We start from the raw sequence: 23,101 nt of genomic DNA, 5'->3' as shown, positions 1-23,101 counted from the left end.
CCATCCGGTTGTCCCTCACGGTCCGTCCGACCCATTTTGAAGGTCAAACGAGCCCCGAAGCGAGCATACCCCTTATTTCAACGATTTTCGTGTGCTATAACAAACCATTTTTTGGGTGATCCGGATTCCGACGTCCAAAATGCCAAATTTTTTTGTGGACGTCCGTCAAGACCTTGTCTATGCATCCGGTTGTCCCTCACGGTCCGTCCGACCCATTTTGAAGGTCAAACGAGCCCCGAAGCGAGCATACCCCTTATTTCAACGATTTTCGTGTGCTATAACAAACCATTTTTTGGGTGATCCGGATTCTGACGTCAAAAATGCCAAAAAATTTTTGTGGACGTCCGTCAAGACCTTGTCTATGCATCCGGTTGTCCCTCACGGTCCGTCCGACCCATTTTGAAGGTCAAACGAGCCCCGAAGCGAGCATACCCCTTATTTCAACGATTTTCGTGTGCTATAACAAACCATTTTTTGGGTGATCCGGATTCTGACGTCAAAAATGCCAAAAAATTTTTGTGGACGTCCGTCAAGACCTTGTCTATGCATCCGGTTGTCCCTCACGGTCCGTCCGACCCATTTTGAAGGTCAAACGAGCCCCGAAGCGAGCATACCCCTTATTTCAACGATTTTCGTGTGCTATAACAAACCATTTTTTGGGTGATCCGGATTCTGACGTCAAAAATGCCAAAAAATTTTTGTGGACGTCCGTCAAGACCTTGTCTATGCATCCGGTTGTCCCTCACGGTCCGTCCGACCCATTTTGAAGGTCAAACGAGCCCCGAAGCGAGCATACCCCTTATTTCAACGATTTTCGTGTGCTATAACAAACCATTTTTTGGGTGATCCGGATTCTGACGTCAAAAATGCCAAAAAATTTTTGTGGACGTCCGTCAAGACCTTGTCTATGCATCCGGTTGTCCCTCACGGTCCGTCCGACCCATTTTGAAGGTCAAACGAGCCCCGAAGCGAGCATACCCCTTATTTCAACGATTTTCGTGTGCTATAACAAACCATTTTTTGGGTGATCCGGATTCTGACGTCAAAAATGCCAAAAAATTTTTGTGGACGTCCGTCAAGACCTTGTCTATGCATCCGGTTGTCCCTCACGGTCCGTCCGACCCATTTTGAAGGTCAAACGAGCCCCGAAGCGAGCATACCCCTTATTTCAACGATTTTCGTGTGCTATAACAAACCATTTTTTGGGTGATCCGGATTCTGACGTCAAAAATGCCAAAAAATTTTTGTGGACGTCCGTCAAGACCTTGTCTATGCATCCGGTTGTCCCTCACGGTCCGTCCGACCCATTTTGAAGGTCAAACGAGCCCCGAAGCGAGCATACCCCTTATTTCAACGATTTTCGTGTGCTATAACAAACCATTTTTTGGGTGATCCGGATTCTGACGTCAAAAATGCCAAAAAATTTTTGTGGACGTCCGTCAAGACCTTGTCTATGCATCCGGTTGTCCCTCACGGTCCGTCCGACCCATTTTGAAGGTCAAACGAGCCCCGAAGCGAGCATACCCCTTATTTCAACGATTTTCGTGTGCTATAACAAACCATTTTTTGGGTGATCCGGATTCTGACGTCAAAAATGCCAAAAAATTTTTGTGGACGTCCGTCAAGACCTTGTCTATGCATCCGGTTGTCCCTCACGGTCCGTCCGACCCATTTTGAAGGTCAAACGAGCCCCGAAGCGAGCATACCCCTTATTTCAACGATTTTCGTGTGCTATAACAAACCATTTTTTGGGTGATCCGGATTCTGACGTCAAAAATGCCAAAAAATTTTTGTGGACGTCCGTCAAGACCTTGTCTATGCATCCGGTTGTCCCTCACGGTCCGTCCGACCCATTTTGAAGGTCAAACGAGCCCCGAAGCGAGCATACCCCTTATTTCAACGATTTTCGTGTGCTATAACAAACCATTTTTTGGGTGATCCGGATTCTGACGTCAAAAATGCCAAAAAATTTTTGTGGACGTCCGTCAAGACCTTGTCTATGCATCCGGTTGTCCCTCACGGTCCGTCCGACCCATTTTGAAGGTCAAACGAGCCCCGAAGCGAGCATACCCCTCATTTCAACAATTTTCGCGTGCTATAACAAACCATTTTTTTTGGGTGATCCGGATTCCGACGTCAGAAATGCGCCACTAAAAGTTATTATTAGTGGCGACTTTAGTTGACGCTAAAAGCTCTATTAGTCGCCACTAAAAGTAATTATTAAAGCCCTATTAGTTGCCACTAAAAGTAATTATTACTGGCGACTTTTGTTGCCGCTAAAAGCCCTATTAGTCGCTACTAAAAGTAGTTATTAGTGGTACTTTGGTTGCCGCTAAAAGCTCTACTAGTTGTCACTAAAAGAAATTATTAGAATGGCGACTTTGGTTGCCGCTAAAAGCTCTACTAGTCGCCAACTAAAAGTTATTATTAGTGACGACTTCATTTGCCGCTAAAAGCTCTGTTAGTCGCCTCTAAAAGTACTTAATTAGTGGCGACTTCTCTAAAAGCTTTATTTGTCGTCACTAAAAGTAATTATTAGTGGCGACTTTGGTTGCCGCTAAAAGCTCTATTAGTCGCCACTAAAAGAGCGACTTCATTTGCCGCTAAAAGCTTTATTTGTCGTCACTCAAAGTATTTATTAGTGGCGACTTCCGTTGCCGCTAAAAGCTCTATTTGTCGCCACTAAAAGTTATTATTAGCCGCTAAAAGCTTTATTAGTCGCCACTAAAAGTAATTATTAGTGGCGACTTCAGATGCCGCTAAAAGAGTCCCCACTAAAAGTTATTATTAGCGACTTTAATTGCCGCAAAAAGCTCTGTAAGTCGCCACTACAAGTAATTATTGTTGCCGCCAAAAGCACTATTAGTCGCCACTAGAAGTACTTATTAGTGGCGACTTTAGTTGCCGCTAAAAGCTCTATTAGTCGCCACTAAAGTGATTATTAAAAGCTCTATTAGTCGCCACTAAAAGTACTTATTAGTGGTGACTATAATTGCCGCTAAAAGCAATTGAAGTCGCCACTAAAAAGTACTTTTAGTGGCGACTAATAGAGCATTTACCGGCAATTAAAGTCGCCACTAATAAGAACTTTTAGTAGCGACTAATAAATCTTTTAGCGACAATTATAGTCGCCAATACTTTTAGCCGCGACTAATAGAGCTTTTAATAATCACTTCAGTGACGACTAATAGAGGTTTTAGCGGCAATTATAGTCGCAACTAATAAGTACTTTTAGTGGCTTAGAGCTTTTAGCGACAATTAAAGTCGCCACTAATAAGTACTTTTTAGCGGCGACTTTTAGAGCTTTTAGCGGCAATTAAAGTTGCCATTTATTAGAACTTTTAGTGGCGACTAGTAAAGCTTTAGCGGCAATTAAATTTGCCACTAATAAGTACTTTTAGTGGTGACTATTAGAGCTTTAGCGGCAATCATAGTTGCCTAATAAGTACTTCTAGTGGTGACTTGTAAAGCTTTTAGCGGCAATCAAAGTTGCCACTAATAAGTACTTTAAAGAAAAAAATAATACAAGTTGTTGAATTCCCCAAATGTAATGAACTTTAACTTCCCAAATGAAATAGTAGATATAAATGTCTATAAATTATGTCAATGTATAAAATTACCCACGCTTTCCGCTAGAATTTAGTATCATTGAATTTATAAAATAATACTTAAAACCTACCAGTCATTAAATCTAAAACATTATATTACTATACATATAAGATTACGTAGTAACAAAAATTTCTTAATGTAAAGGAAAATGAACATTATTACATCTTATCATTTATTTAGTCTTAATAACATAAACATAAACATAAATCAATGACTGTAAAATACAAACCAGGATATGTTACATAAGCAATGGTGTCAGTAAGCCACTCAACATGAGCAAAGTACACAAATATATTATTGTGAAAAAGAAGAAGAAGAAGGGGAGGTTCAAATTTTACGTTGTTTTAAAATGAGAAGAAATCCCTCTATTTATAGATAACAAAGGATAGTGTGAACAAATAATTATTGTGCCTTATCGATAAGGTTACAATTATTTGGAAAAGTTGCAGCCCTTCGAAAAGGTCACAACCTTTCATAAAAGTCACAACTTTTAATAGAAGTCGCAACTCTTCATTGAAGTCACAACTTTTCATAAAACTAACAACTTTTATTAAAGTCACAATTCTTCATAAAAGTCATAACTTTTCATAGAAATCACAACTCTTCATTAAAGTCACAACACTTTATTAAAATCACGACTTTTCATAAAAAGGGAAAGATAGTTTTGAAAATAAATAAATTAAAAGGAATTTCTGATTTGTGGTAACGCCATATAGGCTGGCATAAAGTTCTCTTTTATAAAAATATATGATTGTTGAAAAAATAAATTTTGATATCGAAAAATGAAGTCTTAAAATTCATGTCTAAGTTAATTCTCTTTATATCATGGTAATGGATTGGATATCACAAACTATTCTTTTTATAATGCTATGTTTTCTTTTGTTTAGTCTCTATTTTATTAATTTGCTTTTATTTTATACTAGTTTTTGAGGACGTGCTTCGCACGTGTGTTTCATGTGAATTTTTATAGATATGTTAGAATGACTAAAGTTTCATGAAAATATATATGTAAATTGTAATGAGTAATAAAATGTAATAATTACAAAATAAGAATAAAGACTTACGCAATAAAACATTCATAGAAAACTAAATTAAGAAGTCTAATGGAGAAAAAAAAAAGACAAAAAGAAACAGATCTAAGAAAAAATATAATGTAGACATTATTCTTATAAGACTAATGTACGTATAGATGAAAAAATAAGTACAAAATTAGTACATAACTCTCTCAATTCTTATCAACTCCTTCCATATCCTATCAAAATTCTAGAGGCTTCTTCATCTACTTTAACTATAGAATAAAAATGTAGCCTAATAATCTTGGTAGGAGTTTCATGAGATAAAGAAGTTGAATTTATATAGATAGAATAGAAGGAATATCAAAAGAAATCTTAAAGTTTTAGTTTAAATATTTAGAGGTTATAAATATGAAAAGATGAGAGTTATGAATATTAAGAGTATAAAAGTTGAATAAGTAATTAACAAATAATAATAAATAAATGAAGAATATGAAAAAGAAAATTAAAATTAGCAAACCATGTAGAAAGAACAACTAAAGTTCTTATCACGTAATAAGCGTTAATGAATTTAAATTTGTGAAGATAGAATCGTTCTTTAATAATAGTCAAGAGGACAGTATCAATGTGTGTCTCCATTTTGCAGATTTGCAACCTTTAAATTATTAAATTTCGTTATTTATCATTAAGGATAATACTTTATCCATATAAATATATAATTCATGAGAGGGGTTAAGGGAAAAATTATGAGAAAGAGGAAAAATATAGCAATTTAGGTAGAGACAATTTAGGTAGAGACCATTTTTTTAAAAAAATTATAATTATTATATACATATAGATTATAAATCATAAATATTAATTAATTAGATATTTAATTAGAAATTAATCTTAAGAAGTCTAAAAGTCATTAACATTTTAATTAAATTTATACAATCAAATATTTAAATAGTTTATAACAATTTAATTTATAGAAGGGGTAAAATCGTAATTCAACTTTTAACTTTTCTTGTTCATGCTTTTAGTAATATATGATTAGAAGAGTTTGTTAAAACATGAAATATATTTTTACTGGTGAAAAACCCGTAAGGGTCATGTCATATACATTGCAAGTTTAAACATGTCATATGCAAAGTTAAGAGTTGCCAAAGAAAGAGATGTTATTTTTAAAAACGAACTAAAAAGGAAAGTACGACAAAACAAATTGAAACATAAGAAGTATATATATGTAGGGTTCGAGCTTAAAACGTTGTCAAACCCAAAACATGTGGTTGGACTTGGATCCGCGTTGGGTCATGCACATTGGGCTTCTAGGAGTGCATTGAAATCTTCCCTTGCCTTGCGCGTGCGAGGAGTCATGCAGGACGTAGGCAAGCCAGAGTCAGAGTCAGGGTCAGGGTCAGGGGATGAGGTAGAAAAGCGAACATGGCGCGCTGTGGACTCACTAGTTTTTGCTGTGGTGATGTTCTTTAGGACCCCTTTTGGTTCCTTGTCAAAAACAAATCCAGTTGTTACTGGTGAACAAGTCATGTCCTTATCATCACTACATTGGATTAGCTCAATTGGTAGATCAAAGAAGAGATTGGAATCATCATTTTCATTTTCATCACCATTGATTATAGCTGATGATGTCCATGATCCACATTCAAATTTCTCCAATGACACTTTTCTTGATACACTGTGTACTATTTCAGTTTCTATTTCTACCCTCCTGGCTCTCACTTGTTTTGCTTTTCCTAAACCAGGAATAAACAAACACATAGCACCACATTTGAACTTTTGATCAATAGATTCTGCTTTATCTACTTTGCTTTCCTCAACATGTTTAACACTACTATTACTACTATTATTCATTACCTTTGTGATTAATCCAACAACATGTTTATCGGGTGGCGCGCTTGATCTTCCTTCACCACATGACTTGCTCCTCCTTAAGTGGTCTTCTTTCAACCGTTCGAGGTTTGCCAGTGCCACAGAGTGTTGTCTAGCCAAAGGGTTGTTGGAGAGAGGAGAAGGTTGGTTTTTGGACTTTTTCTTGGATGCAAATCTAGGTGATGAAGTTGTTGAGTTTGGAAGGCTGTTGCTCAAGAACTTCTTTGATGGTGGCATAGGCAGAGGAATTGTTAAAATGTCAGATCTTTTTGATTCTTTCAATGAAATGGGGAACTCAGATTCATTTGAATCTTGAACATTTATGAATGAAGGCATATTTGAAGTTTGGAGTTTGAAAGTTGAGTGAGAATGGAGATGTCCATCAACTATAGATTTAGGTATTTAAGGGGGAGAAAACTAAGCATAGATATTGTGGGAGACATGTCTTTGTATTGTATCTTAATTAGTTATGATTGTCACGTCTTCTTGTCCCAACGTGTGTGGAAAACAAATCTCATTAATATAATTATATGTCATACTTTGACTTAATTAGCATCAACTAAGTGGACAACAAGTTCTAGTATGAAACCAAACTCTAATAGTACCTTCTTTATGCACAAACCTAGCTAATTGAGGCTGCAAACAAAGGTTCAATATTTATTGTACCCTATCCATCATTCATCAACTCAAAAAGAATAAAGAAAATCTCTAAATATTCTGTTATTAGTGTCTGGTGACTACATGAGTTGCTATATTTTAGACAACTTAGTTCAGACTTTTAAACTCAAGTTTAATAAAATGAACGTGCAATCACACGGTTGAATATAATAGAATTATACAACTAACTAAATTATTGAGATGAGACAAAACGACAATGTCGCCTATGCAAGAGATCTAACTGATTCACTTGCATACATATTAGCTAAAACACACATTCACAAAGTATATGTATAATGAATTTGATGCCTGGAGAGGGGAGACTTTACTCAAAATACATCATGAGCTCTTATATTACAACTGATACAATCATACATTTTCTATAACAAAATTTAAGTATCCACTATTGTTATGATTCGAAGGACAAATCGTGTACACTGACAATTTATCCACCCTGCAAAAATGCCAAAAGGTGTATCACTGTAGAGAATTATAGAACAGAATCAACACAACAGAGATGCCAATGATGATTGGTAATGCAGAGACCAAGTATAAAGCTCCATATCCCTGCACGAAAATGTCCCTCGTCAGAACCAGCTCCAAATGAAGCGGTAATGACAGCAACATATCTAGCAAAGTTCCATATTACAATTAGCTTTTATGATTTAAGTTTTATCTCAATAAGCACCTGGTTTCGCTAATCAAGCACATAGTCTAAAACTAAAACCTACAGTTAAGAGAATTTTCCGTAATTACTACTTGATGGAGCTATATTATATATAATGCATCTGAAAAGATTTGAGCTCTTTGCGGCGATGCTTTATTCTACCAGGATTGTAACCTTTCATGAAGCTAACTTTTTTCTGGCCTACCAGCTAAGCTTGATCTATAGACTGTTGGCCAAGCTTCCAAAACACCTTATTTTCAAAAACGATTTTCGTCAAAAGTGCTTCTCGATAAGTATTGTCGAAATAGCAATTTGTGCTCGACTAATAAATTTAGAAAGAATTTGTGCATATTGTAGCAACAATTTGTGCATGCTAAGGTTCCAAAAGTGCTCACGGGAAAAAACTACCTTTTTCACTTGGCCAAACACCTTTACTATCTAAAATGAGCATTTTTTTTTAAAAAAAAAAGGTTACTTTTGGGTTTTGGCTTCTCAGAAGCTTGGCCAAACAGGATTAGTCATGATCTGATACTTTTAACTTTTCAAGAAAAGTGAACTAGTTGTTTTGCCAGGTATTCACTCAATAACATGTAAAAGTTGGTGCATTTAACGTACTCCATTAAATTGCAACCTGATTATCGGAAATAGAACTTAGCGAGCCTAATGAACAATCAGAACATGAGGAATAACCAGAGAAATATCTAAGCATTTATATCGGCGACTAACCAGAATTGGAGGAACGTCTGGTTCGTCACTATCAGCTGCCTCCTCAATCTCAGCTGCTGAATCCCAGTCAATCTTGAGCCGCTTAGCAGCCTCTTTTGGATCAATACCAGTGTCTGTGGCTTTTGCATACAGGGATCTGCTCTTATTTTGCTTCAAGGCTTCAACCTAAATCCAACAAGAATACAGTATAACTACTAATTGTCTGAATGATGAAATTGGTGCCACTACAAAGACATCGCATTCCCAGGGGATGTACAATCAATCAAGGAGTCTCATTTGATTTCAAGAAATGAAAAAAATAAATCAAGATTTTCTTTCATGTAAAAGCTTAATGCATGAAAGAAAATAGTGCTGGAGTACGAACTTCCAAAAAGAAAGAAAAGAAAAAAGAAATGATTTCTGCTACTTTTCAGAAAAGGAGAAAATGGTTTGGGCAAGATATAAAACTGTCCAGAAATCAAAACTTGACGAGAAACTATTCAACCCATAAATCAGTGTTAAAAATTCCAATGCAATTAAAACATCGCATTTTGATCAGCGTATTTGACTTTGGGAATGAAAGGTTTAATTCAACACCATGGACTGGATGGTTAGAATTTGCTTTCTGTTGATTGGTGTAAACTGATAAAATTTCACTAACATATCACCAAGCCATTCAAGCTAACTTTTATTAGGAAAAGAACTCGACTTATATGTCAAATTATTTAGATTCTCCCCGAGCAGTATACATCCCTCATTTAGAACATAAGAAAATTAAATTTCTTATCAGAGGCCATCTCATTTACTTTAGCTGACTAACTATAAAAAGGAATCTAGCTAAAGAAGTAGTATCTTGTTGAAATATTTTTAATTTGAAATGCAAATCAAGACCACTTCTTATCCATGGTCTGGATCGTAACATGTCTCGATCTTCGATAATAACCTGAGTAATGCTATTGCAGTCTCTCCCCACCTCCCACCCCAACATTAAGTACGTCAACTGATTCTGGCTATTAAAAACTAGCACATTTTATTACAACGACTGATAACTGCATAAAACTGCTTCAAAAAGCATATAGTGTGTTTGTCAACCTACTATGCAGTGCAGTTGAGTAAAATTGTGAAATCAAAATATTAGATTGTTTATGGATGACTTTGAGACACAAGTGAACCTAGTAATGCATTTGTTGGCCGAGTGCTATGGAAGAAACAATCAAGCCACCTTACAGAGAACTGAATTGCCACTTCACAGCCCCTCCTCCCCTCCCAAACTAAAAAAGTAAGTGTTTTTTCTGCCGCACAGGATGGAAGATGAACTGTGAGCGTTGACTATCATGCTTAATTGTAGGATTGTGCCCAGAAGAATGTTTGATGTCACAGTAATACCTCCAAATTAGGCCATGAATTCATCTCTTCCGCAAGCATCTGCAGAGCAACCCGATCTTTTGGTACTTCTCCTTCATTTATCTTCAACAAAAAAAAATTATAATAAAGGATTTAGCAAGGCCTTAGAAAATATATACTTAGAACCATGTACTGCAACATTAAGAAGAAAGAAATAATTAAACAAGACGTTTATGAAATCTTCGACACAGGTCTGCATTAGGGATGTATGTAATCAGCGTGATTCAAATATCTATGGCTTATTTTAGACTACAACTTCAAAAGTCTATCTTTCTTACTTAAACTCTGTGGCTAGTCAAACACCATCACATAAATTGAGATGGAGATAGTAACATTTAAATTATCTTCCTTGAGCGCATCAAACTTTTATTTTTACCTATTTAGGTTCATTTTCATATTTTCTCCATATTGCTAGTTAAACTCAACTATCACATTGTCAGAATATATGAATATGTATCTACCATGCTGAAATTTTATCTTCGTTAATATTTGGAAATCTGCATGTAAATGTCATCTACGGCTATCACGTTTGTTCTTCGCAAAAAAAACCTCAAATTACATCTTCTATTGGTCCATATATGGAAATTTTGGTATTGCGTTGTCATCGAGAACCTCTGTTCAATTGAGAAAACTTTCTATCAGCGTGATTCAAATATCTATCTGATTCAAGATGTTATGAAATATTCGACACAGGTCTCATTTGTTCTATTCTTATCGTCAATCAATTTATCAACTAGGCTTGGATCATAAGCATATGAGCATTCTAACTAGATATCCTATATTTCAGGTAACATCTGGAACCAACAGACTTGGGTGCTTAGTAGTCCAAATCATAGCTCCAGGTCACACTTCCAGAACCAGATTACAACTTCGATCGCAACAAGAAGAAATATAGTTCCGGAGAAGCCTCCCGAGTAAAAAGCCATAGTTGATTTGAGGCATTTGTGGAGCAAATACTTACTTCTTCTAAACAGGAAGCTAGGTCATCCCTTGTGGGAGCATTTTCATCGTCAATGCCAAGAAGCCGCTTTCGCTCAATGTCCCTGGGATCTTCAATCATTATAGTCAATTTAACCTGTAATAAACCCAAAGGATTTAGTCAATCTAGAAACAATTTGACATCTAAATTACCCCATCGAGATAGTTAACTAAAACAGTCTACCAATCAATTATTTAATCAACTATTCCTGAATCCCAAGTTAGTTGGGTTTGACTATGAGAATCGTTAGTATCCATTCCACTGTATTCAAGTCCATTTCATTTCAGTACTGAAAGGCAAAACAAACAAATTAAGTCTCTTTGTCTAAATCTCCCGCTTACTCCTACATGGAATTACAGGTCCCGTATTGAAAGAAAAAGATCTCCTCATAAAGACCAGAGCTATACACATGATGGCATGAAACTCAGTTGTGCATGTTATTTGTTCGTCCACTTCAAACACTAAATATATACCCTTTTTTGTTCAAAATGACAAGTGTTGGTTTAGTTACTTAATTAGGGCAATGAAGGCTCATTCATTAGATAACCAGCTAGCTGCAAGCTCCTATCTCTATCATAATGTAAAGCAACAAACGGAACCTGAACTTGAACTTGAACTTGAAGAAGCAGAGGAAGCTAATGTAACTAAGCTTTTAGTTCTAACTCTAAGTAAGAGGAACCAACATCTTTCAGATAACATTAGCTGAATAAAAACTGAAAATTTGCACAAAACATTACAAATTTGGTATGCAGTGAGCTTATACTAGTAGACAGCCTCGTTACAATATTGTAGAAAATTCAAAAGATAAAAGTAAAATCCACACCTCACCGAACAGCATATCCCGATTTCTCTTAAGAAGCTCCAACACCTACAAAATTTAAAACCCTATATACATCAGAAACATCACAATCCGGATTGGGTGAAAGCCCAAAAAACAAAAGGAAAGAGACTAAACTCGTTTAATTTGAGAAACATATTCAAGCGATTCAGGATCTGGGTCATCATCATCTTGTTGGGTAGCAGTGGAAATGGAACTTTCTTCCTCATTAGTCAATTGGGTGTCTTCTTGACTCACAAACAGAGAATTGCTTCTGCCTCTGCTACTAAATCCAAAATTTTGTAGATTGGAGTGAGATAAAAGGCGTTTATGTGTAAAGGGTGAGATGGAAATTGAGCAAATTTTGCAGTGTGAAGAAGTTAACAATGGGAGTGATGATGATAAGGAGGAAGAGATGAGTGGGAATGGCAGCTGAAGCGCCATTGAAGACGGTGGAATATTTATTTATTTAGTAGAGATAGAGCATTTTTGCGGTTAAGAGTTGGTAACAGAATGGATAACAAAAATAAAATACTCACTCCTCTATTGATTTTTATTTTTTTTTTCCCTTTCTATAGAGAGGCATGAATACTGTTATGCCCTGTCATTTTTTTAGATATAAAACATGAAAGTTTTATTAATTGAGATTAGTATTTCGACCATAAGTTTATATAATTTATGATAATTATGATTATTGGGATATGATTATAAAGTACTTTTCTCAAATAGAGACTTTGACATATACTAAAAATTTATTCCTAAATTATTTTTTCTTATTCATCACATAAAAAGATTTGTAAATTTTCAAAATAACCTAGATTGTTTTAATTTTCTAAATTGATGTGTCTGTCGGCTTCCTTAAGAACATGTTTCAGTGGTGTCTCCAATTTCAAACGAGAAATTAGCGATGAATAAAATTTCATTATTAAATTTAGCAATAAACTAAAAAATCAGTGTTTTAGCCATGAATTCGCCAGAATTACCAAGAAATTCCAATGTATTTCCTTTGTTTATCTCACATATGCCAAATTCACAAATGTCTTTTAATATAAGTATTTGAGAAGTGGATAGTCTATTGTGAATCACCAACCATAAAAAACGAAAAATATTGTGATCTTATTTGAAGTGTTATATAGAGGGTCGTAATGGCTAAAACTTATGTTAGGAATATTGCTTATAACTTTGAATGTATAAAGTAGCGGAGATGTAATTTGAAAAAAATTGGAAAATATTTAAGGAAAGAAAATAATTTGTATATAGTATTACATGACCTAACTTCAAGTGATCATATAAATCCTTGTACAATCATAGTGCCACAAAATAACAAATTCCAAAATGGATGGCACAATGATGTATAGGATCTCAACCATAGAAACACAAAAAACAAATATATTTATCGACGTGTCTAATTACATGTAAAATCATGACAATAACAAGCGGAAGCATATCACTTTGAAAAGATCCATATTGGAACTCTAGTGTAGAAATTATAATAAATTTCTAACATTCTAACTAATATATTAGGTTCTGGAATCAATATATATATATATATATATGATTAATAACTTCTTAACTAATTGTGTGATATGATTGACATAAAAAACTTTTACATGTGAGTGATATCATAAAATTAAATATATAGTTATGATATTAAGCACTAGCTAGCTACTCAGCTAGCTACGACACTCAATGATATATCTTCATATGCTCATAATTAACTCATGATCATGATATCTACAAATTATAATCTCTATTCAACAGAATTGACAAAAAAGGTAAATTTTTAATATTTAATCTATACCTTAAAATGGAAAAGAAGGTGCGGTCAAGTTTAAACTTCATACTTAATTAAAGACTGTGTTAACCATTTAACAACTTTTCAATTTTTTCATATATAAGTCTGTTTCAGTCATATATAATTGAAACACATGTTAAACTTAACTAAAGTATCAGATCAGTTGTATATATTTGAATGCAAAAGCAAGAAAGAAATATATTATTTTACCCGAAAGTTATGTAATATTAGGTATGCGTAAAATATATATATATATTAAAGTGATCGGTGGATATTATTTAAATAAAACGATTAAAATAATTATCGATTTATAACCTATTAATACTCATAAAAGAGTTATCTTTTTACTTAATGTCCTTAATTATGTTTTTACAAAATTTAGATATATATTCTTGTGTCTTCTTGTCTAACTGATGGATTTGGATTTAAGTCATTTGTGCTAATGATAAGATCAGTGAAGTAAACAAAATCCTCAAAGTAGATCTTCTTTTACTAAAATATCTAAATAATTCCACTTATTGGTGTTTGGTCATTAATAAACATGATATAATACAAACATGTAAATATTAAATTATGTGAGGGTATCTTTTTAGTTCTTAAAAAGAAAGAGTTTAATCATTTTGTCAGAATGTTTAAAGAACGCTTTCAAGATGGAGAAGGGAGAGTATACCCTTACAATCTCTCTCTCATATTTAGAAAACGGAGAATGGAGAGTATACCCTTACAATCTCTCTCTCATATTTAGAAAACGGACAATGGAGAGTATACCCTTACAATCTCTCTCTCATATTTAGAAAACGGAGAATGGAGAGTATAACCTTACAATCTCTCTCTCATATGTATTCGCCAAGATATGACATTATCATATCGATAATAAACAGTCAGTTTTCTTATAATCATACTGGTTGCATGAACTCAAATCAAGCATGTAATTAAGAAGTAATGAGAAGAAAGAAAGGCAAAAAAATGTAAAAAATGAACTTTTTTTTTATATTCTCCATTTAGTTTGTTACAAAGGGGATTGTCTCCAAATGGAGGATTTTTAGAACACGACAATACTAAAGCACTGACTGAAAACAAACATAAAAATGCAATATGACTAACTATTATACTAGTAATAAAAACAATAACAAAAACATCATGCATCGTCCGTTGTCATATTCTTCTCTTCATTATGAATAATGATTTTCTCTAAAGAATCATCTTTCTTCTCTTCCATTTTCTTATACATTCCATACAAATACGAAGAAAATCCCCAAATACATAACAAAGTTGAAATTACTTTAATCAAACCAAAATTATCCTTAAACACTATAACCCCTCCCAAAACATTAACCGTCATTAACGCCGTCATGCAAACTCCTCCTGTTAATGAACTTGACAAGAACACCATCCCAGCAGTACCCATAAAACAAAACTGCCACGTCAACACGTTAACCATCACCGTTAACCAGTATGTTTTTTCACCCAAATCGAACACATTTTTGGCCTCTTTTTTCATCTCATAAAATCCACCGTTTATAATCATTCCTAACGTGGCCAAAACGGTAGCTGATAATTCCATCACCATTTGCATTTCCACAACCATAGAATAGCAACAAACTTGTCTATATATTTTTTCCATTAATGGAAGATAAATAGCGAACAATAATCCAGCACCAATCGTTGAGAAAAATCCTATGAAATACTTTGTTTTCGTCAAATCCTTTGGTTTGTCATGACTCGAACCCAAGGCCAATAGTACTGAACTGAGCGTTAGTAAAAAAACACAATTGAGATTCGCGAATGTAATCTTTTGTTTCACAATAATGACTGAAGTGATAAGAGTGAAGACTAGCTGCAGCGATAACACAAGAGAATTAGTTGAAACGGGGAGGTAAGAATTACCCCAAGAAAATAAAAGGTTGTTGAGACCTAAGAAGAAACCAATTACAATACAAAGTAACAACATTTTTGGTGTGAAATTTGTATATGGTTTTCTATGAGTTGATTTAAACACATAAAAAGGTGAATAAATTGGGAGGAGGAGAAGAGGAAATCCAGCAGATTGGACCCAAGTTGAAACCCAACGACTATTACCTTTGTGATTAAAGTAAAATTTTGATAGTAAAGATGATGAAATTGAGCCAATAAATAGTAACATATAGTTCATACCTAGAAGAAATAGGTAGCATTTATTAGTGGTTTCACTACTAGTACTCATGTTTGTTTCTTCATGTATAATTTGGATTTGGACAATTTCATCACTATTTTCATTGTCAATGATCATTAAATCTTTTAGATTTCCTCTTTGATCACCATGTTCTTGTGGTTGGGGTTGAGATACAAACTCCATTGAAAGAAAATTTAGATTAATTGGTTTGGGTGGATTGATTGGGGTTGTGGTGGTGAGGGGTTTTATATAGAGAAAAAGATGCTTTTGGTATATATATATAGGGGCTTGGCTATATAAAGGTAGACTCTAGTGAGGAAATATAGATCAATACTAAAAAATTATTTTTCTTTTTACCCTTTTAAAAATCTACACACCTTATACTTTTACATGTATTGGATTTGGATTCTTTTCCCCATATCTTTTTATATATATTTTATCAAATAATTTTATTTTTTATGAATGAGTTTCAAAAGATAAATTTTTTGAAATTATTTGTTTTTTTAAAAATATTAGTTCTCGTACATGTGCATTGCACGTGAGTATTCTATCCAAACAAACAAATAAAAGTTTAAGAGTTTGAACTAACTTATAGTCCAAATAAAAGTATAAAAGTTATTTTAAATGTAAAATGAAGTTCTTTTCTTCTCAACTTTTTTCTTTTTTTGCCATTCTCCATTTAGTTTGTTACAAGGGATTGTCTTCAAATGGAGGATTTTAGAATTTAGATACACGACAATACTAAATCACTGACTCAAAACAAAAATAAAAATGCAATATGACCAACTATTATACTACTAATAAAAACAAGAACAAAAACGCATCGTCCTCATGTATTGTCCCCAATTTATGTCATATTCTCCTCTTCATCTCCATCATCTTTATCGTTATCGTTATTAATCAACTTCTCTAAAGACTCATATTTCTTCTCTTCCTTCTTCATCTTCATATACATTCCAAACAAATACGAAGAAAATCCCCAAATACATGACAAAGTTGAAATTACGTTATTCCAACCAAATTATCCTCAAACATTATAACCCCTCCCAAAATAATAACGGCTATTAACACCGTCATGCAAACTCCTTATATTATGCAAAATCTACTATTACTGTTGTATTTTATTATATTGGATTTAGATTTTTTCCACTATTTCTTTTTTGATATATTTTATCAAATAATTTTATTTTTTTATTAATGAGTTTCAGTTTTAAAATTATTTGTTCTTTCTAAAGCATTAGTTTTCGTACACGGGCAATGCACGTGTGTATTCTATGCTAATAAATATAAATATATTAGAAGTTTAAGAATCTAGACTAATTATAGTCCAGATAAAAATACAAAGACAAAGAAGAATAAATACATTCTTCTTAAGACTTGATATATAACAATATATATTGTAAATGAAAAAAGAAATACAAAATACAAAAAAAAAAATGAGTTATAAAATGAAAAGGTATAAATCTCATGAAACAAATTAAAGTTACGATATCAATTTTATTTGACTTCATTAGTTTCAACACAAACAAAACTATATGTGAAAATTTATTTATTTATTTAAAGTAATTCAATTCATAAAATTTAAATTTTAAATCTAATAAAAAACAAGCCTAAGCAAAAACCTTTCGGCTGATCATAAATAGGCTAATTGAGTATCCAATATTACGTATGAACATGCATGATGATGATGACTAATGCACATTTTAGTGAGTAATGACCGAATGATATGAGCAAAAAGATACTTAATCTGTTTTTATTTACTTGTTAAATATTTTCTTATTTGATTTCTTTGATGCAAATTAAGGAAGATAAATTTTTTTTGCCTTCCTATTATATATTCAATTTATTAATATTGACGAATTATTTAAATGTCGCTTCTTGGATTTTAAAGAGTTTAAGGGACGACATAGGGATAGTGTAAGTAAAAGTTTAGTGAACTTGGAATGTTCTAGGTCTTTATATAATTATGAATAAACTAAAACTCTTGTAAGAAAACAAGAAAACTATTTAAATGTTTTTTTTGTTAAGGGTAAAATTATATAATTGCAACCTTCTAAATAACTGAATTTTTTATAAAGACAAATCTTAAAAATCTATGATCTGATTTCAATCTTTGACCGAAATAAAATTTAGAATTATATTCATTCCAAAATATATAGTCAAAGTACTCTTGGTAAGTAAATCTCTATTATTATATCATAGCTGAGTCACTATATATACTCACCAAAAGCCCCCATTCATCCACCCTAACGATCGAGTCCAAATTTTCATTGTTCTTTCTTTATTTCTTTCAATGGAATTTTTAGGTCATGAAGTTGAGACAGGAGTTTCAAAAGAAACAAACACTAGTTATAACGTGTTTCTTCTAGTAATTAACTATATGTTACTTTTTATTGGCTCAATTTCATCATCCCTAGTCTCAAAATTCTATTTTAATCACAAAGGTGATAGTCGATGGGTTTCAACTTGGGTCCAATCTGCTGGATTCCCTCTTCTCCTTCTCCCTATTTATTTACCCTTTTATGTTTTTAAATCAACTCATAGAAAACCATTTACAAAATTCACTCCTAAAATGTTGTTACTATCTATTGTAATTGGTTTCTTTTTAGGTCTCAACAACCTTTTATTTTCTTGGGGTAATTCTTACCTCCCCGTTTCTACTAATTCTCTTGTTTTATCGTCACAACTAGTCTTCACTCTTATCACTTCAGTCATTATTGTTAAACAAAAGATTACATTCGCGAATCTCAATTGTGTTATTTTACTAACGCTTAGTTCAGTACTATTGGCCTTGGGTTCGAGTCATGACAAACCAAATGGTTTGACGAGAAGAAACTATTTTATAGGATTTTTCTCTACGATTGGTGCTGGATTATTGTTCGCTATTTATCTCCCATTAATGGAAAAAATATATAGACATGTTTATTGCTATTCTATGGTTGTGGAAATGCAAATGGTGATGGAATTAACAGCTACGATTTTGGCCACGTTAGGAATGATTATAGACGGTGGATTTCATGAGATGAAAAAGGAAGGGAAAAATGTGTTTGATTTAGGTGAAAAAGCATATTGGTTAACGGTGATGGTTAACGTGGTGACGTGGCAGTTTTGTTTTATGGGTACAGCTGGGATGGTGTTCTTGACAAGTTCATTGACAGGAGGAGTTTGCATGACGGCGTTAATGGCCGTTAATGTTTTGGGAGGGGTTATAGTGTTTAAGGATAATTTTGGTGGAATTAAAGTAGTTTCGACTTTGTTGTGTATTTGGGGATTTTCTTCGTATTTGTATGGAATGTATAATATGAAAAAGAAGAAGGAGAAGAAAGAGGGTTCTATAGGGATTGAAGAACAACAATTTGTAGCTTGAGGATATATAATGCTCATTTGACAAGTTAATTATTACTCTACAATTTTTGTTATTGAGACAATATATGTTCTCTAGTTTCTTTTGTTGTTTATGACTTTGGAAGAAAATTTTCAGTTTGAATCAAGGACTTGTCAATCTATCTATATATTTTCTATATTTTATTCTTGTTCCTAGATTTAGAGTTTTGTTTACTAATTTTTGGCTTACATCAATCGGTATATACAAATAGTAGTAATTTGTATTTAAGGTACTAGATGATTGTGGTGAAAAATAGCTAGGTGGATCGAGTCGGATAAAAAAGGAATCTAATAAAAATTGATAAAACATTCTATTAGTCCATATTCGATAGGGAATAAAACCCGGGTACACCAACAAATAATATGGATATCTACTACTTTTTTTCTTATGTAAAAGAATGAGTACTCTCAAATCATCTTTTTCTCTTTTTAGGGTATGTTTGATATGAATAAAAATATTTTTGAAAAATATAAGTGATTGAGGAGTCGAATCTTGGATTGAGAGTCAGGTCACGATTTAGGTTCAAGGTCAGGAGTTTGATCCTAGGTTGGATCTTAGGTCTAATCCTGATTCGAGATTCAAGTCTCGGATAGGAAATAGGGTATATATATATATATATACTACACTCAAATATGGGATGAGTTTTGTGATGAACATGATCAGTTTAGTTAGAACCCAAATAGGTCAAGATCAGTTTGGTTAGAATCCACATAGGTCAAGGGACAATCCGATGTACTAAAACTTTCACTATGCTTATGGTTCGTAAAGGATCCGATCACAATGTTAAAATAGAAAAATACAAAGATTAATCAACCTTTACATTAAAGAAGAACATGTCTATGTGGAATATAATAGTCAACTCTTCAATACGATTTAGGTCCTTTAATTTCATAGTATATATTGCATATACTTAAAACATATGCCTATTGTAAAGTGAAAAAGAAAGTGACTTTACCAATTGAGAAATTAAGTAAAAGAAAAAGTTTATGCATTTACATTAAATCGATAAGATATATGTTATTTAAATTCCTTATCATTTAACCCTAGTTAATTTATGTACATTGTTACTTATTTAATTAGTCCTATGTTAATATAAGTATATATATAGCTCAGGTGAAGGTTTGCCAAATATATGATGTAATATCCGGAAATTATATATACGTGAATTTGATGATATACATTGATCACAAATGTGATAATATTTGAGTTTTCTAGTAAGTTTTTCGCAAAGCCCAAATAAAAAATTCAAAATAATTATTATATTTTAAAATATTTAAACTGATTATTCGATCAACCCCCAACCCACGGTCATTTATGATGGTAAAAAAAGCATTCAATAGGTTTTCTCTTTAGTCATACACAGCCATTACTATATAATGTTTTATTTATTTTTGGTTTGACTTTCATCACCTTTTTTACAGAGAAACCACTATATAAACACTCACCAAAACCCCCCATTATATTCATTCATCCAGCAAAGTTCCATCTTTTAATATATAATAATAATAGTAATAAAATTCTATGGAGTTTGTAGGTGAATATCAAAGTGAGATAACAAATGATTTGATGATCCAAAATGATCATCAAGTCGAAGAAACAGGTAGTAGTAGTGCTAGTACTACTTCAAACGGCGGTACTAATAAACGTAACCTATCTCTTTTAGTAATTAACTATTTGTTACTCTTTAGTGGTTCCATATCATCATCTTTATTGTCAAAATACTATTTTAATCACAAAGGTGATAGTCGATGGGTTTCAACTTGCGTCCAATCTGCTGGATTCCCTATACTCCTTCTCCCAATCTGTTTACCTTTTTATGTGTTCAAATCAACTAATAGAAAACCCTTTACAAACTTCACACCAAAAATGTTGTTACTTTCTATTGTAATTGGTTTCTTCTTAGGTCTCAACAACCTTTTATATTCTTGGGGTAATTCTTACCTCTCCGTCTCAACTAATTCTCTTCTTTTATCGTCACAGTTAGTATTCACTCTTTTCACTTCTGTCATTATTGTGAAACAAAAAGTCACATATTCAAACCTCACTTGTGTTGTTTTACTAACCCTTAGTTCAGTTCTATTGGCGGTGAACTCCAACCATGACAAACCAAAGGGTATTACTAGGAAAAAATACTTCATAGGATTTTTCTCAACGATTGGTGCTGGATTGTTATTCTCTCTTTATCTCCCATTAATGGAAAAAATCTATAAACATGTTTATTGCTATTCCATGGTTATGGAAATGCAGATGGTGATGGAATTAACATCTACCGTTTTCGCAATGTTGGGAATGATTATTGATGGTGGTTTTACAGAGATGATAAACGAGAGTAAACATGTGTTTGATTTGGGTGAAAAAGCATACTGGATAACGGTGATGTTAAACGTGGTGACGTGGCAGTTTTGTTTTATGGGTACTGCTGGGATGGTGTTCATAACAAGTTCATTGACAGGGGGAGTTTGCATGACAGCGTTAATGGCTGTGAATGTATTGGCTGGGGTTATAGTTTATGGGGATAATTTTGGTTTAATTAAAATAATTTCAACTATATTATGTGTGTGGGGATTTGGTTCCTATTTGTATGGATTATATAAGAAAGAAAAGGAAAAGAAGAAGAAGAAAGAGGATTCGTCTACAGACAATGATGATCAACATTCAGTAGCATGAACAAGTGTCACAGACTTAGACTTTTACTATTCAAAAGTGACGGACGTCCTGAACGTTTATTTTTAGTTATTTATTATGAGTCAATGTTTTAAGATTGTTATGTACCCAAATCTTCATTAGAAGATAGATAATCAATCCCTTGTATAACAAGCAAAAGGGTGAATGGGAAGAAAAGATTTTTATTCTATATCTATCTATTTATTTTATTTAAAAAATGAAATGATTGAAATTCATATATCACTTTTCATTTCTAGTAATTTCACTGAATTTTACTAACATGTTCTTAGATCATATTTATTAATGGCTAAGCACCCATAATAAGTAGAATAAAAGAGGATCTACTTTAAATTTAAGAATTCTTTTTTTTCTTCATTGATTTTATTATTATTAACAGAAATGACCAAAAAAAACTGTAGAAAATAATGAAGCTCATTAAGTTGAAACTTGACCTCACCTTTATTGTATAATTAAGTTTAAACTTGACCTCACCTTTATTGTATAGTTAAGTTTAAACTTGACTTTACCTTTATTGTATTATCTAATCTCTTGTAGTAATTAAATACACCATTAAGAATGTGTTTGGTATGAGTTTATTTTATATTCCTGCGGTTACTTTTACTTATTCATTTTTAACTTTGCATATTCCTTAAAATTAATAATAATAATATGAGTATTTTACCGTAATAAATATTCATATCAATTGTTTGAAATGACTCTATTTAATAAAAGAAAATTTATATGTAATTAGACAAATATAGATAGATTAAATAATATACATATGAAGATACTTGGTACGAATAAACCAATCAGTTAGAAATTTAAAAGAAAAAAGTAAAAGAAGACTTAAACCACAAACATAGTGTACCAAAAATCATCATCAATATCAAGTTACTAAACTAGAAATTAACTTAATAGATAATTTAATATATGTCCAGGTGAATTTATTTGAAAAAGCTCATCAAGTGCACAGTAATATTATAATATATATATGTTACAAACAAATATATACATATATATATATATATATATGTTTAACATACATTAATCTATAAATCAACTTTTCCTCTACCAATATTAATAATAGCAATAATAATTATTATTATAATTAATATTATGATATAAACCATCTCTTTATTTTTAAATTCTTTTTATATCTAATGATGGCAAAGTGAAGGTCGAATTGGGCATGATTGGATCAAAATGATGATATGAAAACAAATAAAATACATATGAGTCGAAAAGTCATATTGCAATAAGGATATTTTTACAAAAATTGGTGCATGGTCACACTTTGAGTCTAGAAGAATATTGCAATTACTAATATTTATATTACGATAAATTTTCTATATTATATGTTTATGAAGTAGTTTTTTTTTCAAATT

The 23,101-nt window shown here is 32.6% G+C and overlaps 5 protein-coding genes across 6 annotated transcripts; 2 read left to right on the top strand and 3 right to left on the bottom strand.

Moving 5' to 3' along the window:
- Nucleotides 1-5,683: 5,683 nt before the first annotated feature.
- On the bottom strand, nt 5,684-6,866 carry LOC107001918. The gene has a single exon (XM_015199873.2). It carries the CDS (start codon nt 6,825-6,827, stop codon nt 5,913-5,915), a length of 915 nt encoding a protein of 304 aa, XP_015055359.1. The 5' UTR covers nt 6,828-6,866; the 3' UTR covers nt 5,684-5,912.
- A 450-nt stretch (nt 6,867-7,316) lies between these two features.
- Nucleotides 7,317-12,271, bottom strand: LOC107002591 (ycf3-interacting protein 1, chloroplastic). 2 transcript variants are annotated; one of them, XM_015200663.2, is made up of 6 exons: nt 11,859-12,271; nt 11,727-11,771; nt 10,886-10,999; nt 9,907-9,987; nt 8,542-8,706; nt 7,317-7,715 (listed from the first exon to the last, which is right to left on the bottom strand). In XM_015200663.2, the coding sequence occupies exons 1-6, from the start codon at nt 12,162-12,164 to the stop codon at nt 7,626-7,628; spliced, it is 801 nt and encodes a 266-aa protein (XP_015056149.1). In that variant the 5' UTR covers nt 12,165-12,271; the 3' UTR covers nt 7,317-7,625. The 2 variants fall into 2 exon arrangements, with proteins under 2 accessions (XP_015056149.1, XP_015056150.1); XM_015200664.2 differs by having other exon boundaries at nt 7,317-7,602; nt 11,859-12,270.
- A 2,246-nt stretch (nt 12,272-14,517) lies between these two features.
- On the bottom strand, nt 14,518-15,934 carry LOC107002011 (probable purine permease 4). Its single transcript, XM_015199944.2, has one exon. The coding sequence runs from the start codon at nt 15,848-15,850 to the stop codon at nt 14,654-14,656; it is 1,197 nt and encodes a 398-aa protein (XP_015055430.1). The 5' UTR covers nt 15,851-15,934; the 3' UTR covers nt 14,518-14,653.
- Nucleotides 15,935-17,960: 2,026 nt separating this feature from the next.
- Nucleotides 17,961-19,034, top strand: LOC107032599 (probable purine permease 4). Its single transcript, XM_015234197.1, has one exon. The coding sequence runs from the start codon at nt 17,961-17,963 to the stop codon at nt 19,032-19,034; it is 1,074 nt and encodes a 357-aa protein (XP_015089683.1).
- A 1,539-nt stretch (nt 19,035-20,573) lies between these two features.
- Nucleotides 20,574-21,770, top strand: LOC107002030 (probable purine permease 4). Its single transcript, XM_015199959.2, has one exon. It carries the CDS (start codon nt 20,574-20,576, stop codon nt 21,717-21,719), a length of 1,146 nt encoding a protein of 381 aa, XP_015055445.2. The 3' UTR covers nt 21,720-21,770.
- The last annotated feature ends 1,331 nt before the right edge of the window (nt 21,771-23,101 follow it).

Source organism: Solanum pennellii, chromosome 10 (genome assembly GCF_001406875.1).
Source record: "Solanum pennellii chromosome 10, SPENNV200".
NCBI classification, from domain to species: Eukaryota; Viridiplantae; Streptophyta; class Magnoliopsida; order Solanales; family Solanaceae; genus Solanum; species Solanum pennellii.
This window is presented reverse-complemented; position numbering and strand designations above follow the sequence as displayed.

Bases quoted from the DNA above. Each gene is read 5' to 3' on its own strand.
- LOC107001918 (XM_015199873.2), bottom strand. From the start codon at position 6,827: ATGCCTTCATTCATAAATGTTCAAGATTCAAATGAATCTGAGTTCCCC.
- LOC107002591 (XM_015200663.2), bottom strand. From the start codon at position 12,164: ATGGCGCTTCAGCTGCCATTCCCACTCATCTCTTCCTCCTTATCATCA. The intron at 8,707-9,906 runs GTATTACTGTGA...TGTTGGATTTAG, and splicing joins ATTCATGGCCTAATTTGGAG to GTTGAAGCCTTGAAGCAAAA. The intron at 7,716-8,541 runs GTTAGTCGCCGA...ATTTTCGTGCAG, and splicing joins CAGACGTTCCTCCAATTCTG to GGATATGGAGCTTTATACTT.
- LOC107002011 (XM_015199944.2), bottom strand. From the start codon at position 15,850: ATGGAGTTTGTATCTCAACCCCAACCACAAGAACATGGTGATCAAAGA.
- LOC107032599 (XM_015234197.1), top strand. From the start codon at position 17,961: ATGGAATTTTTAGGTCATGAAGTTGAGACAGGAGTTTCAAAAGAAACA.
- LOC107002030 (XM_015199959.2), top strand. From the start codon at position 20,574: ATGGAGTTTGTAGGTGAATATCAAAGTGAGATAACAAATGATTTGATG.